General features: G+C 50.6%; 1 protein-coding gene across 3 annotated transcripts in view; it reads right to left on the reverse strand.

The window, feature by feature from the left end:
• Positions 1–16,102, reverse strand: part of OPHN1 (oligophrenin 1) — a 683,898-nt gene that overhangs the window by 284,696 nt on the left and 383,100 nt on the right. For all 3 annotated transcript variants that reach the window (XM_078640140.1, XM_078640141.1, XM_078640142.1), the window contains exon 5: positions 14,609–14,710. In XM_078640140.1, the coding sequence (XP_078496266.1) occupies positions 14,609–14,710 (102 nt within the window). The remainder of the gene's footprint in view (positions 1–14,608; positions 14,711–16,102) is intronic.

The raw sequence follows: 16,102 nt of genomic DNA on the forward strand, positions 1-16,102 counted from the left end.
ACCTCAATAACTCGCTGCTAAAGCGGGCTCACTCACCTCCATTAGTATCAAACTACTTGAAAACAATAGTTTCGTTGCTGTCCATCCTTGGACTCTCCATCAATAATATGAAATCACATCACTAGCCCTATGCAGAAGATCACCTTTACTGGGGTTATCTTGGGCACAGTGATTTGAAGGCATTTCAGCCTCCTATCAGGGGCTCCGTGTGGTCACTTCCAGAGGTGGGACCGAATCACCACAGTCTGACTGTGGCAACTACCATGTGCAGGAGCTTTTGCAGAAAGATTTACAGAGCCAGCCTTGTACAGGGCACACTCAGACTGCCCTGCCTGCTGACATAATAGACGATTTTTGAGTTGCCCAACAGAAGTTGAATGGTGCATCCTGAGATTGAACTGAGGAAGGCCTCCAGGGAAGGCCTGCTGTTCCACCTCATGTATGTGAATACATTGCATCACTGTGATGTCACCCCAGTCGAAATAAGAGGTATCTGTAACAACTATAGCCTGAGATAGTGTAGTGCTGATGGAATGCTCACTAACAGACAGGCTGGGCACATTCACCAAAGCAAATCAGAAAGCAGAGAATCGTAGCTCCACAGCTGAGCGGGGAGACTCCGTTGATGCTGATGCCACTGTATCCTCAAATTCCATTGAATCCTCATCCGACATCCGGCAACAACAGTTTGCACGAGGCCATGAAGCATAACAGGAGTAAGACTTTCAGCACTGGAAAGGGTGTTACACCCAGAACCATCAGAATCATGTATTGAATGTCTGCAATCTTCTGAGGAGAAAGAAAAGCCTTCCTACAGGTCATGCCTATGACAGCATGAAGATCAAACTCTGTGTGGGGACACAGTAAGACTGCTGGGGTTGATGGTAATACCCACTCTGTGCAGGGAGGTCATGATGGTGCACTGAAGGTGTTTCATAACTAGCAGGCAGCAGCGACCCCACCTACATACAGGATTCCTGACCTCCTTAGCGAAGCGTCCACCACAGCCCGCGTATTGAGAAACACTGGCAGTGTGGTGGTCAGACCAAATGTTAGAACTGTCACCTTATATTGCTGCAAATCTAGAGTGAACTTTGTCTAGCAGCTGTGAGGGGCCAGAATGGCAGATGAAAGTAGATGTCATGAAGGTCTATGGGCACCAGTCAATCCTCCGTGTTAAAGGTTAACAGCTTCTGGATCAGGGAGAGCATTTTGAAATTTGTCGTGCCTTATTAAACAGATTCTGGAGATGAAAGTCCAGGATAGGCCTCGAACCTCATCTTCTTGGAGGCCAAAAGGTAAAGTGAGTAAAATGATTTTCTCTTTTCTGCTAAGGGCAGCATCACTGTGGGCCTCCGTAAATCCTGTTGTAGCAGGCAGCGTCAAGTCTCACCAAGGGAGCAGGACCACTCCCTGAAGAAGAACCACTCCTCCTTGTGTAGCTTTCTGAGTTTTTTGGTGGGAAGATCTCCCGGGAGATTGTTTTCTTTCTGAAGACTTACCTGAAGTGTAGAGGACCTGCTTTGGAGGGGGTCACTACGAGCCTTGGACAAAACTAACTTTGCCTCTCTTTTCTAATGGTCTTTGGATGCATCGAAGAGCAGGTGTTGAAGGGCAATGGATCGAGGCTGAATCCAGACACACATGCAAGTCTCATGCAGATGTTACACAGATAGCTTCTTAGAGCACCTACGATCGGGTTTAAATACAATAATAGGAGTTGCTTCAAAATCTGAGGAATTCCGTCAGAAAGGGAGAGCTCCAGCCCTGCTTCGAGGAGGCTAAGAGGCTTCAGCTGGTGTGTCAATTAGCGTCGTATTGCTCCCAAAGTTTTCATATCCTTGGGGGGCGGGGGGGCAAAACTATGGCTGAGGCCTCATGGCACTGCCTGGTGGTCCTGGAGAGCTTTTGCTGGGGGGGAAAAAAATCCAGGTAAGCAACTAGGGAATATTTATATGGAGAGGAATCTGTAGGAAGAAGTATCCCACAGAATGTATTAGCTGACACAAGAAAAGCCCAGAACTAGGACCCTGGCCCTGGAGCCATATTGTTGCAGGAAGATGAGGGTCACTGAACAGACTAGCGTACATAAATGTACTTCAGGGTGGAGTGCAGTCATGAGGGGACGAGGAAGGTGGGGAAGCATCACGTGAGTTGTACACAACATGAGTTTAGGAGGAATAACACAGAATGCAAGATGACACTAAGGGTTGGGTGTCCTCTTCTCATTCTCACACTCAACTCCAAGGGTTCAGACACGAAGTGGCGTAGCTTTGAGATGCTGGGAATATCCAGCACAGAACCCCAGATACAGCCCAACAAGAGGGAGGGAAAATAATGAACAGTAGGGCTCGGGGGATGTTATGAATGTGCCTCCTGTTGGGGCGATAGAATGGTGTTTAGAGAGCCAAAAAGTACTTCTAATATGAAAAACATCAAGATTATCTTGAGAGCCCTTCCTGTAGGGTGGATAGAGAGAGGAAAAAAGAAAGGGAATACCTTGAGTGCATCTCCTGCTCGGGGGAGATAGAAAGATGGGAGCAAACACTTTCTTCAACATACTTTCTGTAAAGGATGATTGAAAAACATGGGAGATGCTATAAACTTACCTCTTGCGGGGTGAAAAAGGTGCAAAGCTTACCATGAAAGTACACTCTATGAGGAGATAGGGAGTGGTGAACGTGGCGGAAGGTATGAGCGCGCCTCCAGTCACTGGACATAGAAAACAAGCATTTGCAATGCAATCGGTCTTGCCTTTGGGACCTTATATGTATTTAGCTGTGCAGCACAAATCAGCCTGGGTGCTGAAACATCTACTGTTCTTTAACATGGAGGGAAAGTAAGCACCAAACTGCAGAATACACCAGGTATTGGAACACATGGAGAGAAATATTGCCTATCAGCGGGAAATGATTTAGTCCAAAGCTCTGTTTTTTAAATAAAATTGGGGCCTTCGGTGGTCATATCACTGAAAATACAAGATATGAAAAAAATTGTATTGTCTACGGGTTGTGACCGACAAGTTTTTATGGCCTGGAATCTAGGGAATTTTAAAGCGATTCTGGTATTTTACTGACCCCTGCTGGTCGTTCTCTATCAAGAAAGGTAAATAGAGGCAGGTGCCAAAATAAAACAAGCATTTTTGCAATAAAAAAGGTCTCACATTTACGTGAGCTTGAGCTATCGACATTGAAAATGACAATGTTTTTTATTTTTGTTTTCGGTTTTAAAACATAAATAAAAGGCATTGTCATTTACAATACCAATAGCTTAAACATGCGTAAATTTAAGACCTATTGCATTGCAAATACTTGTTATTAGCTGGAAACAAAGCAGTTATCAGCATAGTACTTCTTTTGGCCAGAGCCTGGCCTCCCCTGGGATCTCTAGAGGCCCGTTGTAGTAATCACGCCACACTGGTATGATGTAAACCAAATAGGTTTATTCACAGGTTGACAGTTAACTTGTAGATCATCATAAACAGGTATAAGTCCTGTAGACAGTCTGTAGGTGATTATCAACAGTCCCACCAGGAGCAGCCTGCTAGCTGCTCAGCCCCTCTCACCAACTGTCACTCCTCATCCTGTCACCCAGGCATTCTACTCATAGCCCACACACCAATATTCCACTCAGAAAACACACACAGGCTGAGCAGCTAGGGAAAGGGTAACATAGGAGGAATACCAAGACATGAGAATACTACACCCGTCCCCCAGTTTGAAGACCTATGGTCTAGATCGATTCTTGATACAAATCTGCAAGCCGGGGTGCAAGAGTTTTGAACGTTTTTTAGGATTCTACCCTAAACCCATCAGTCCCAGGGGCCTTCCCCCCACCCCCTGGCTTTCAGTTGTCGCTACGATCTTCTGTACTTCTATAGCTTGGTACCTGTAAGTATGACCTCTCCCCTGTGAAGGCATATCCTTGACCTTTCTGTATGCGCAGTTTGGGGGCCGTAGCTTAGGAATGTTATTTAAAATTAAGACTCCTAAAACGTGGTCTTTCCTATAACCCCGTCCCACCCACGGAAGGCCTTTACCAAACATGATTTCCGTAAAGGGCAATCGGTGTGCCTGTAAATTAGTGGCGTGTGGGATCCACTACTAGCATACAGTTCCATGATCTATAGGTGAACTACAGGAGACATTGCACATTCCTGGTCCGCACAGGTTCAAATATAACCACCATTTGCAATGCAATAGGCCTCGCATTTAGGCGAGTTTAAGCTATTGGAATTGTAAATGACAATGCCTATTATTTTTGGTTTTTAAAACATAAATAAAAGGCATTGTCATTTACAATGCCAATAGCATAATCTCACATAAATGCGAGACCTATTGCATTGCATATGCTTGTTTAAGTTTAAAACTGAGCGCGGCACCGCTTCAAGGACACCGCGCTCGGTTTCTTAGAAGAAGGCACACTCAGTGTTAAAGTTAAATAAAAAAAATGAAGAAACCGAGCGCGGTGTCCTTGAAGCGGCGCATCGCTCAGTTTTAAAGTTAACAAAAGAAGAAGAAACCAAGCATGGTGTCCCTTAAACTGGCACCACGCTCATTATGAAAGTAAAAAAAAAAAAAACAGAGCACAGTGTCCCAGAAGTGGACGCCGCGCTCAAAATAAAACTTAAATATAAATAAATTGATCGTGGCACCATGCTCAGGATACAAATACAATAAAATAGCATCAGCCATTATCCCCATAAACAAAATAGTGCTGACTCCCTAGATAAAGCCGACCGTGTAACGAGCCAAGTAAAAGGTCCAGTCGCCATGGGTGGTAACAAAGGAGGGGCTAACACGCCTCATAATGAATCGGAATCCAGCATTTACCAAGGACAATGACACCAGCCAATGAAAAGTAATGGTCGGAGAGAAGCCAAGGCTTACAGAGCATACTCGACTACTGCATGCCTCGCAGAGCGGTCAGCGCATGCGTGCTGCCACTAGGCTTGACCTAAAAACAAAGTCCCTAAGCAGCAAGCAATTCTGGTATTTTACTGACCTCTACTGGTAGTTTTCTATCAAGACAGTTAAATAGAGGCAGTTAAACAGAAAAAATAGTCCCCAACCAAAAGTGGAAGCAGACAAGTCCTGGGGCTGATCTCCAGAGCTCACAAAGTACACACAACAGATCTTCCAGACCGCGCAAGCGCTGTCTAGGCTCGACCTAAAAAGGTATAAAGACAGCCAAGAATGTACATCCTGTAAAGGGGTGCCAGACATAGGTAGATGGCATAAGCTTTGAAAATTCCATCCTGAAAGGGAGGTTTGAAAGAAGGAACTGGAGCAAGTTATGAAAGTACTTATAATGAGAGGCAGGGGGACACCCACAAACATACGTACTTTAGGGGAGAATTGAGTGTATGCATGCCCTCCTGTAAGAGCAGATAGATTGAAAAGAATTCAGAGGATCGTATACCTTCTTTAGGGGGAGAAAGAAAGATGTAGTAGATACTATGGAGATATACTATATGAATATCCTTCTAGTAAGAGGGAAGTGAATGAAAGATGGGGAGGATATTATGAATGTGAATGGTGCCATGAACATATGTCCTCAAATATGAGATAAAGAAGTCTGTGGACACTGCCATGATTTTACTACCTGCAAGTATGATCAGACAGAAGGATGTGAGAGTACCACAAATATACCACCTGTAATGGGGGGGAGGGTGGTCAGAAGGAGAATGCTGAGGAGTATGCTATGAATAGGCCTTCTGGTGAGGGGCAGAGAAGAAAGGACGTAAAGAAGACTATGAACTAACCTCCTTTATTGGGGACGAAAACCACACAGACATGGGTTCTGGCACAAATCAATCTCCTGCACAGGAAATAGTAATCAAGGACATGAAAGATGCTACAAATGTACCCACTATTGGGGGGAAAGAGAAGGGAGTGGAGGATGCTATCAACATGCTTGGACTTGTAGGGAATAGAACGAGACGGACAGAGGATACAAAGCTAGGATGATGGATGCTGAGACAAACGTGTCTCCTGGGGGCAGGGGGTGGATACAAAGATTGGAACCCCATGTACAAATGTGCCTTCTCTAGAGGACGAAACACGTAGCACAAACGTACCTCCTACATTCAGGGGTAAACACAAAAAAGGGAAACAGAAGGACAAGGCCCTGCCATAAATGTATAGCCTGTATGGAGTTATGAAAAGAGAATGATGTGGGTTTTGCCAGAAACAGTACCGATAAAAAGAGAAGTATGTGCCCTCCCACAAACGTACCTCCTACATGGATGTATAAAAAGAGAAATATGTGCCCTCCCACAAACGTACCTCCTACATGGATGTATAAAAAGAGAAATATGTGCCCTCCCACAAACGTACCTCCTACATGGATGTATAAAAAGAGAAATATGTGCCCTCCCACAAACGTACCTCCTACATGGATGTATAAAAAGAGAAATATGTGCCCTCCCACAAACGTACCTCCTACATGGATGTATAAAAAGAGAAGTATGTGTCACTGCCACAAACGTATCTCCTATATGGATGTGTAAAAAGAGAAGTATGTGTCACTGCCACAAACATACCTCCTATATGGATGTATAAAAAGAAAATGTTATGGCACAGCCACAAACGTACCTCCTATATGGATGTGTAAAAAGAGAAGTATGTGCCACTGCCACAAACGTACCACCTATATGGATGTATAAAAAGAAAAGGTTATGGCACAGCCACAAATGTACCTCCTATATGGATGTGTAAAAAGAAAAGGTTATGGCACAGCCACAAATGTACCTCCTATATGGATGTGTAAAAAGAAAAGGTTATGGCACTGCCACAAACGTACCTCTTATATGGATGTGTAAAAAGAGAAGTATATGCCACTGCCACAAAAGTACCTCCTATATGGATGTGTAAAAAGAGAAGTATGTACCACTGCCACAAACATACCTCTTATATGAAGAACTAAAAAGAGAAATTGGGGGGCGTGGCCTAAGGTGTCAAGATGGCGGTTGCACTCTAAGAGTGCTCCGGATCCCCTCCGTCATCCGCCTTGAACCCACCTGCTCTCAGCTGATTCCGAACCTCGGCACCGGTCTGCGGCGGCACCCCCTTCTGTTTGCTGTGCCCCGATCTCCCTGTTTCCCGGTCTCTCTGCTGCCCCCACCGATCCCCCTCTCCCCCGAGGCCCTGGATGTCTAAGATGGCGGTCACCTCGCCATTCCGTCGTCGGGCCTGAAGTCCTTGCCCTCACGGTTCAGCGCCTGGCTCGCCCCGCTGCCCGAGACTCACCGGGCGGCGGTAAACTGTGGCGGCGCCCGACGGCTTCGCCTTGGGACCCGAGGCTGTTGTGCGGGACCCGCCTCCCCTGACTGCGGTCCCCGGAAGAGGGCGGGAGGCGGCTTCTGGTGATGGCAGAGGCGCTCGGAAGCGGGTGGTGTGCCCTGGACTCCGGAGCGACGGCAGCTACTTGAGGCTGGCGGTCCCGCTCCTGGGGCCGCCCAATGCGAGGAGGCACCCCTGTGTTGATGCTGGTGGGCGGTGGCGGAGGACCGCAGGACCGAGCCTGGTCGCCGTGCCCGAGCCGCGCTGCACATGGCCTGCGGAGGACCTTGTGGTGAGTGTGGCCAGCGCCTATGTGAAGCGGCAGACTTGTGGTGGTGGAGGTGCCCGGCGCGAGACAGATGTGTGGGCCGCATGGGGCCCGGAGGCCTGGGCAGCGGTTGAGTGGTGGTGCGGGACCTCACAGTGGTGTGAGCGGGGATTGAGAGCTTCCCCTGAGCGCTGCCCTACATCGCTGAAGACACGCACGTGTGCACATCCCCTATGTGTATTGAGGGGAGGTGCGCTACAATGATACCCTGACGGGCTGGCTGCCCTTGAGGATGGAAGGACATTGTGTGGCATACTGCTATTAGAGGTACGGGCCTCGCTCCTGGTTCGGGGGGACTGACCTGCTGAGACCCTTTCCGCGCCTGACTGCTTCTGATTTTCGTGCCCCCGCCATTTTGAAAACGCTGAGCTGGGGCGAGGAGGGCTGCTGGCTTTGCCGAGTCCCTTGCACCTTGGGCGCGGGGTGGTCCCTGACGACTGACACGGACGGAGTTGCCTTCTGGCGTACCGCGGTGCCTCCAGTGGGAGCCGGGTGTGGGAGCGGATGGGGGCTCCACCCTCTAAGGCCCGAGACATCGGTCGGCTCCGGGGGCCTTGCTGCGGCTGCCCGTTCCATATTCCCACCTGAGCAGTTGGGCGCTGCGCCGCGTTCCGGAGTGGGGGCAAGTCGACTATCGTATCGGGTGGCGCACCCCCCCACCCATGCCCCCCCTCTCCCGGAGCCCTGGGGCTGGAGACCGGCAGAGGTGCTCTGAGGGCTTGGGGCCATCGGGGTTGTCTGAGACCACCATTGCCACCGACTGTTGGGCCCTGCTGGAAGACTGTCGTCTCTCTTCACCGGGGGTGCGCGGTGGGCGGGAGGTGGGTTCGACCACTGTGCCGGGTGGCGGAGGCTGTGACGGGGATGCTTGCCTCCCCCCTCCCTCCCCCTCCTCCCTCAAGATGCATTGAGCTGATTTCTTCTACGGCATGGGCAGGACCCGCACCACCCAGAACCTCGTTCCTCCAACCCAAACTAAAATGGATCAGTTCACTAAGACGGATCGCGGCCCAGGTGGAGGACCGCCGGCGGTGTCTGGATCTACCGGAGGGGATCTCTCCACCATCTTACAGGCGATAAGTACATCGCAGGCCTCTGTAGAGAATAAGATCGGGGAGGTGCGGGTGGATGTGGCCATAATCCACCAAGACCTCTGTAAGGCCTCGGAACGCATGACAGAAGCGGAATCCCGCATCTCCACTGTGGAGGACGAGGTGGGCACCCTCAAATCCCAGGTGGCCCGCCTACAGACGCAGACCTCAGAGTTACATCGCAGGGCCGAGGATGCCGAAAATAGGGCGCGAAAAAACAACCTGCGCCTCCTGGGATTCCCAGAGGGAGGGAAAAAAGTCGTACTGCCACCCTTATAAAGACCTGGGTCCGCTCCTGGATGCCCGATGAGAAGCTTTCCCCCTGGTTTGCGGTGGAGCGAGCCCACTGCTCACTCTCCCCAAATGCCCCCGCCTGGGGCTCCTGCTCGCCCCATCATCCTTAGAATCTTTAAATTCTGGGACAGAGACGCTATTCTGGGGGCGGCCAGGGAGCTGGGTCCACCCCATTTCCAGAACTCCAGAATTATGGTCTTTCCGGACTACTCCAGAGAGGTGCAAACCCAACGTCGATCCTATGACAAAGTGAAACAAAAATTCAGGGCCATGGGTCTTCGCTACGGTCTCCTCTTTCCAGCAAGGCTCAAGGTGATCTTCCAGGACAAGTCATTCTTCTTTGATACCCCCCCCCCCAGGCGGCATGGACCTGGCTCACAGAGGAGCGTCCCCTCCTACGGGGGTGTCCCTCCCTCCTGCTCAGAGGGCCCTGACACAGCCAAGACAGGATGAGCCCAGGTCCCAGCGTCGACGCACCGAGTCCCGGAAGAGGGGGTGGAACATCCCGTTCACCGGAGAAGCAGCCCCAGAGCTCCCCGCCCCAGACTCTAAATCAGGGAGCAGCCTCCCCCACCCTGGCCTCCTCACTGATTGATCTGGGCAGTGTTCCCGGACCCGAAGAGACTTTACGAGGGGCCATGTCAGACTCTGATCTGTCTGGGAGCCCCGTGATCCGCGGATCCGGTGGGGATGATGGAGTATGATCGGTGTCACAGGCTGTGCAACTTGCAATGCGCCCTTGGGGACTCTCTGCATCATAACTGTTCCTGCCCCCTCGGGCTGGGGCCGAACTGGCTCTAGAATTGATCCGGTGGGGTCTGATCCTTCAGTGCAGTCCTGGGACTGATACTCTGTTCTTGCATGCCCATTATCTACTGGACTCAGCTGTTAGCATTTCATCCGTGTACATGGAGGGGGGTCCAACTCAGCCATGTCCCTGCTCGCTTGTTGCTAACCGTTTTAGTTTAGCGATTCACCTGTTTGTGGGGTAGTTGGTGTTTGGTTTTTCAGGGCGACAGATGCTTCCGCTTCAGAAGTGTAGGGTGGGGGGAGTTGGGGACCGTTGTCTCTGGTTAGTTTTTGTTTTTAGCCGCCTACGAGCCGCTGTTGTTTGTTCTCATTGGTAGCTGCGCGTTCCTAGATGTTCCTGCTGCCGGCGGGCAGATCACTTCCCATGTCCTCATTCTCAGGCCCTGGGCCCGGGTGGGTACATTCCCCCAGACTTAGCACGACCCCACACGTGTAAGCGCTCTTCCACATATTACTCCGCTCGATGTCCTACACCCTCAATAGGCCTCTCCGCATCCTCTCCTGGAACGTTAATGGCCTCCTCGACCGAATTAAGTGTGTGGCTGTTCTGTGTGCTGCCCATCGCCACACGCATGACATCCTGTTTCTTCAAGAAACGCACCTCCTGGGCTCCCAATGCAGCTTTTTAGCTCGCTATGGGTTTGACAGGGTCTGGCATTCGGGCTTTGCGCAAGGCTCCCGAGGAGTGGTCATTTTACTTAGGAAGGGGCTTCCCTTTACCCTGGCTAGAGCCGAGACTGACGCACGGGGTAGCTATGTGGCCATCTTCGGGTCGATTGAGGGGCGTCCTATGAACCTCCTATGCGCTTACGTTCCCCCTACACTCATGACGTCCACACTTCAGCGCCTCATGCAGATGGTTTCCTCCTTTCCACAGGGCCTCACTGTTGTCGGGGGTGATTTTAACGCTGTTCTGCAGCCTGCACGGGATGCGACGGGTACCCCGTCGATAAATCGCCTTGCCTCTGCGAGGACCCTCTCTGGTTGGTCTTCGGCTTTGGGCCTCTGTGACGATTGGCGGGTATGGAACCCCCGCAAAGAACAATACACCCACACATCGGCGGCTCACCACACCCACTCCCGTATAGACCTAATTCTGATGCCCGCCACAGACTGCCAGCTGCTGTCTGGGGTTACTATATTACCCAGGGGGATTTCTGACCACTCCTCTGTCTCCCTCCACCTTAGAACCTCCACCGTCGGTCCACGGGCGACTTGGCGGATGAATGCCTGGTTCCTGCAGGACTCTGCGCTGGTGAAATCCCTCGGGCAGGAATTGCGTCACTACTTCGCTACCAACACGGGCTCGGTTCCCTCACCCGGGCCGATGTGGGAGGCAGGTAAGGCCGTCGTTCAGGGTGTGGCCCGAGGACTACTCCACGCGAAACGTGTGGAGAAGACCGCCCAGCTAGTGCAGCTGGAGAATCAGGCAATACACCTGGAGAGACTTCAACTGACTAACGGCGACGAGGAATCCTCTCGACAACTCGCATTGGTCCATGAGGAGATTCGCCGGATCTCGCTGGAGTCTGCTAAAATGCTCTGGCGCTCCTCGGTGGCGTGTATTTACGGGTGGGGCGACAAGAACGGCAAGCTTCTCCACAACCTGGTGTCCTATCCCAAAGTTAACCGTATCATGCCCGAGATTCGGTCCGGAATGGGGGTTCACCACGTAACGTCCTCTGCCATCGCGCAAACTTTTGCTGGCTACTACGTGACCCTGTATGAGGCTCTCCCCCCCTGTACTCCCCTGACAGACCTGCTGGACTGGATCGGTACTCGTCTGCCATACCTCCGCCAGAAGACTGCAGATACCTTAGACCACCCCCTCACCCCGGAAGAAATTCACGGGGCGATTTCCCTATTACACCTAGGCAAGACGCTCGGGCCTGACAGCTATCCCCAGGAGTACTATGCAGCCTTCCGCGAGGAATTGGTTCCCCACCTAGTGAAGCTCTTCAGTCACGTGGTGGAGGAGGGGTCCTTCCCACCTGAAACTGATGTGGCTACCATAGTGGTCATTCTAAAGGCGCAACCGCCTTCCCTGGACTGTGCGGACTACCGTCCAATTTCGTTGATTAATACAGAGGTTAAGATTTCTGCCACCCCGATAGCCTAGCGACTCCGCCCCCTCCTACAGGAATTGGTCCATCCCAACCTGTGTGGGTTCATGCCGGCCAGGGGAACCCGTCATTGCATTCGTCGTCTCCACTTGGCTATGGCCCACCGACATCACCTGACCCCGTATCTGGCACTGCTTTTCATTGATTTTGAAAAAGCCTTCTATACGGTGGACTGGATTTATCTCGAGGGGGTGCTGGAGCAGATGGGATTTGGCCTTCCCTTCCGCCGCATGATCAAGGTCCTTTACAGTACCCCCAGGGCCCGTGTCCTTATTAATGGTGAGCTTTCTGATACCTTCCCAATCCGAAGGGGCACCCGCCAGGGGTGTCCGCTCTCACCGCTCTTATTCGCGATGGAGCCCCTGGCAGCGGTCATCCGCCAAGACCCTCTCATCCAGGGTTGGGCCTGGGATCGGAGTCAGGTGGCAAGATAGCTCTCTACGCGGACGATGTCCTGCTCTACCTGGCAGACCCGCACCACTCTGGCCCCAGGTGCCTTGGGGTCCTCTCCGCTTTCGAGCGGGTTTCTGGGCTTCGTCGTAATCCGGCAAAATCAACCCTGGTCCCCCTGCACCCTTCTCGGGCATGTTTTGACTGGCAGAGGACCATCCCCCTGCGAAGGCAGTCATTCAAATACCTGGGCGTATGGGTTGCCCTTCTACCAGAGCTTGAATGGGCTCTGAATGTTACACCCTTAGTCACTAGGATGAAAGCAGACCTCAAGAAATGGCAGACCCTTCCCCTCAACCCCCTTGGCAGGAGTGCACTTTTTAAAATGATGATCCTCCCCTGTTTCCTTTACACTTTGCAAAACAAAGTCCCGAATCTACTGGTCGCTGCTGAACAATGGTCCTGCGTCCCTGGACCGACTCCGGGCTTGTTGGGAGGGGTGGCTGGGTTCCCTGGAGGAAGCAGATTGGCGGGACGCCCTTATGGCACCTAAAACTTTGACAACATCCTCTAAATTACGCCTGGTCCAACATTACTCCCTCCATGCGGCTTACCTCACTCCAGCGCGCCTTTTCCGGGCCCAGATGCGATCTTCTCCCACATGTGTGCGCTGCGACTCCTCTCCAGCGGATTTCTTTCACATGGTATGGCAATGTCCAGCCCTGGCAAAGTTCTGGAGAGGGGTTGAACTTACACATGCCTTAGGATGGGAGGTTCCCCATGAACCGTTGCGCTTGCTATTGGGGGTCTTCGATGGCCTTGACGGCTCCAGGGCTGACAAACATTTTCTGGGAACTGCGGTGGCGAAAAGAGACATAGCCGCGCTTTGGTCTCAGGCTAAGGCTCCGACTGTGCGGAACTGGAAGAGGGGAGTGGACTGGTGCGGAGCACAGGAAGAATCTCTCTATGAGGCCCGGGGTTGCCAAAGTGTGGGGTAAATGGTTTAACATGCTTCCACCGTGAGGGTCTAAATACTGTTGTACACTTGAAAGAGTTTGGGAACTCCACGCCTGGTCCAAATGGGCCAACTACATTGTCTTGTTGAGTGTATGGGATGTGCTGTTTTGTTACGACGCTGATTCTGCTACCAATGAATTTCACTGTTGTTCAAAAACCAATAAAGTTGATTATCAAAAAAAAAGAGAAATCGAAGTGCCACTGCCACAAACGTACTTCCTATATGGATGTGTAAAAAGAGAAGTATGTGCCACTGCCACAAACGTACCTCCTATATGGATGCGTAAAAAGAGAAGTGTGTGCCACTGCCACAAACGTACGAATTATATGAAGAACTAAAAAGAGAAGGATGTCCCACTGCCACAAACGTACCTCCTATACGGATGTGTAAAAAGAGAAGTATGTGCCACTGCCACAAACATACCTCTTATATGAAGAAGTAAAAAGAGAAGTATGTGCCACTGCCACAAACGTACCTCCTAGATGGATGTGTAAAAAGAGAAGTATGTGCCACTGCCACAAACGTACCTCCTATATGGATGTGTAAAAAGAGAAGTATGTGGCCCTGCCACAAACACACCACTTATATGAAGAACTAAAAAGAGAAATGGATGCGCCACTGCCACAAACGTATCTCCTATATGGATGTGTAAAAAGAGAAGTATGTGCCACTGCCACAAACGTACCTCCTATATGGGTGTGTAAAAAGAGAAGTATGTGCCACTGCCACAAATGTACCTCCTATATGGATGTGTAAAAAGAGAAGTATGTCTCACTGCCACAAATGTACATCCTATATGGGTGTGTAAAAAGAGAAGTATGTGCCCCTGCCACAAACGTATCTCCTATATGGATGTGTAAAAAGAGAAGTATGTGCCCCTGCCACAAACGTACCTCCTATAGGGATGTGTAAAAAGAGAAGTATGAGCCACAGCCACAAACGAACCTCCTATATAGATGTGTAAAAAGAGAAGTATGTGCCCAAACATAGCTCTTATATGAAGAATTAAAAAGAGAAGGATGTGCCACTGCCACAAACATACCTCTTATATGAAGAATTAAAAAGTGAAGGATGTGCCACTGCCACAAACATAACTCTTACATGAAGAATTAAAAAGAGAAGGATGTGCCACTGCCACAAACGTACCTCCTAAATGGAGCAATAAATAGAGAAGGACATGCCACAAACATATATCCATATGGATGGGTAAAAACATGCCTCATTTGTTGATGGGTGAAAAGAGATGGGTAAGGTCAATGCCATAAACGTACCTCCTGCAACTGGGCCTCTTTCTTCTTCGCTGACAGATGCAGGTGCCGATCCAGCATTGAATAAAACTTCTCGCTGTCCTTGTCAAACCTCTTCTTTCTTTCCTAGGGGTGAAAGATAAAAGGATGTGTGATTGAAAGGCAACCATTTTCATTATAGAGAACATGAGGCACCATTTTATTAAACTAATATCGTATGTCAGTTTATGATGGACAATTGAACAAGTTACTTTTCTTTGGTAACAATATTTCTGGCTGGTATTTTATTTAATTGCAGATTCCTCATTTTTAGGTTTCGCTGGAGGGCGGAGCTCTTAGCTCCGCCTCCAGAGAAATCTCTTGATTTCAGTAAGGACTCTGGAATATGCCCCCCTGTCCCATTGGCTAGCTCCATAAATGGAGGCTAGCCATTGGAACAGAGATCTGTCCGTCATTCACGGACCAGATTCGGGTGCGTTCCCGAGATTTTTTCCCTGGGCGTGCCCTCTGTGTAGTCATGCGGCCGTGGGCGGGGTTTATCTGTGAGCCAGCGTGTGCCTAAAGACAAAGGTGGTTTCAACTGCGTGGTGTGGGGCGCGCCGGCTGCTCTCTCATCTGACCGAGAGCGCCGCGCTCATCTTTGCCGCCAGCCAGGGGAGTTGCCGAGGGCCGAGATCGTACTCTCCAGCCCTCGCTTCCTGTGACCGAAGAACTCCCTGCCTGGGAGCGCCCCTAAATCAAAGATCGTCTACTGTGTCTACTGTGTTCACCGCCGCGACCCGGGGCTTGCATTTGCCTGGGAAATCACCGCCGCAGCTCCAAAGCCACGAAGACTGCACCGAAGGGTCCGCCTGCTGATTGGCGGCTGACCCGGGAAAGCCGCGCACTGATTGGGCCTTGGCGGAGGGCTCGACGAGGAAGTCGCGTCCTGATTGGCCCAGGAAGCGCTGACGTCAGCGGAGGCTCGCCGCAGGGCCGCGCTGGGATTGGCCCAACCCCCGAAGCAAGACTCCGCTCCTAGGAAGCCGTCGCCTGAGCTCCGAGGCATCTGCTCCTGCCCCCGGTGAGTGTAGGAGCCGACTGGAAGATCGGCCTGCTCCTGGATGAGTGAGGGAGCCTGAAGGAAGCCCCGCAAAGCCAGGACGAGAACGGGGCGACCGGAGCCTGCACCGAGCGTGGCAGTTGCCACGCTGAAGTCTACATACACTTTTCCAAAGGCGAAACCATTGCATTGTAAATGCTTGGTTTTCCTTATTGTCATTGGGAGATTTCTTAAACAGGAAAAAGTGTAGCCCGACCAAATTTTTTTTAAAAAAAATACAGCAATACCCATACTGTGTTATTAACAAAAAGCTGTACATTTAATAGCAATTTACGGTGGTGTTAATTATAATAACAATGCATGCGATACTAACAGTACCCTTAAGAAAAGAGGCGTGTAGAAATAAGTATAGCTCGGAAATAGGTGCGTCAATTTAAAGAGTTTTAAATTGTCGATTTCTAAATGTGTGTGGGGGG

This window comes from Lissotriton helveticus, chromosome 4_2, assembly GCF_964261635.1.
Source record: "Lissotriton helveticus chromosome 4_2, aLisHel1.1, whole genome shotgun sequence".
Lineage (NCBI taxonomy): Eukaryota > Metazoa > Chordata > Amphibia > Caudata > Salamandridae > Lissotriton > Lissotriton helveticus.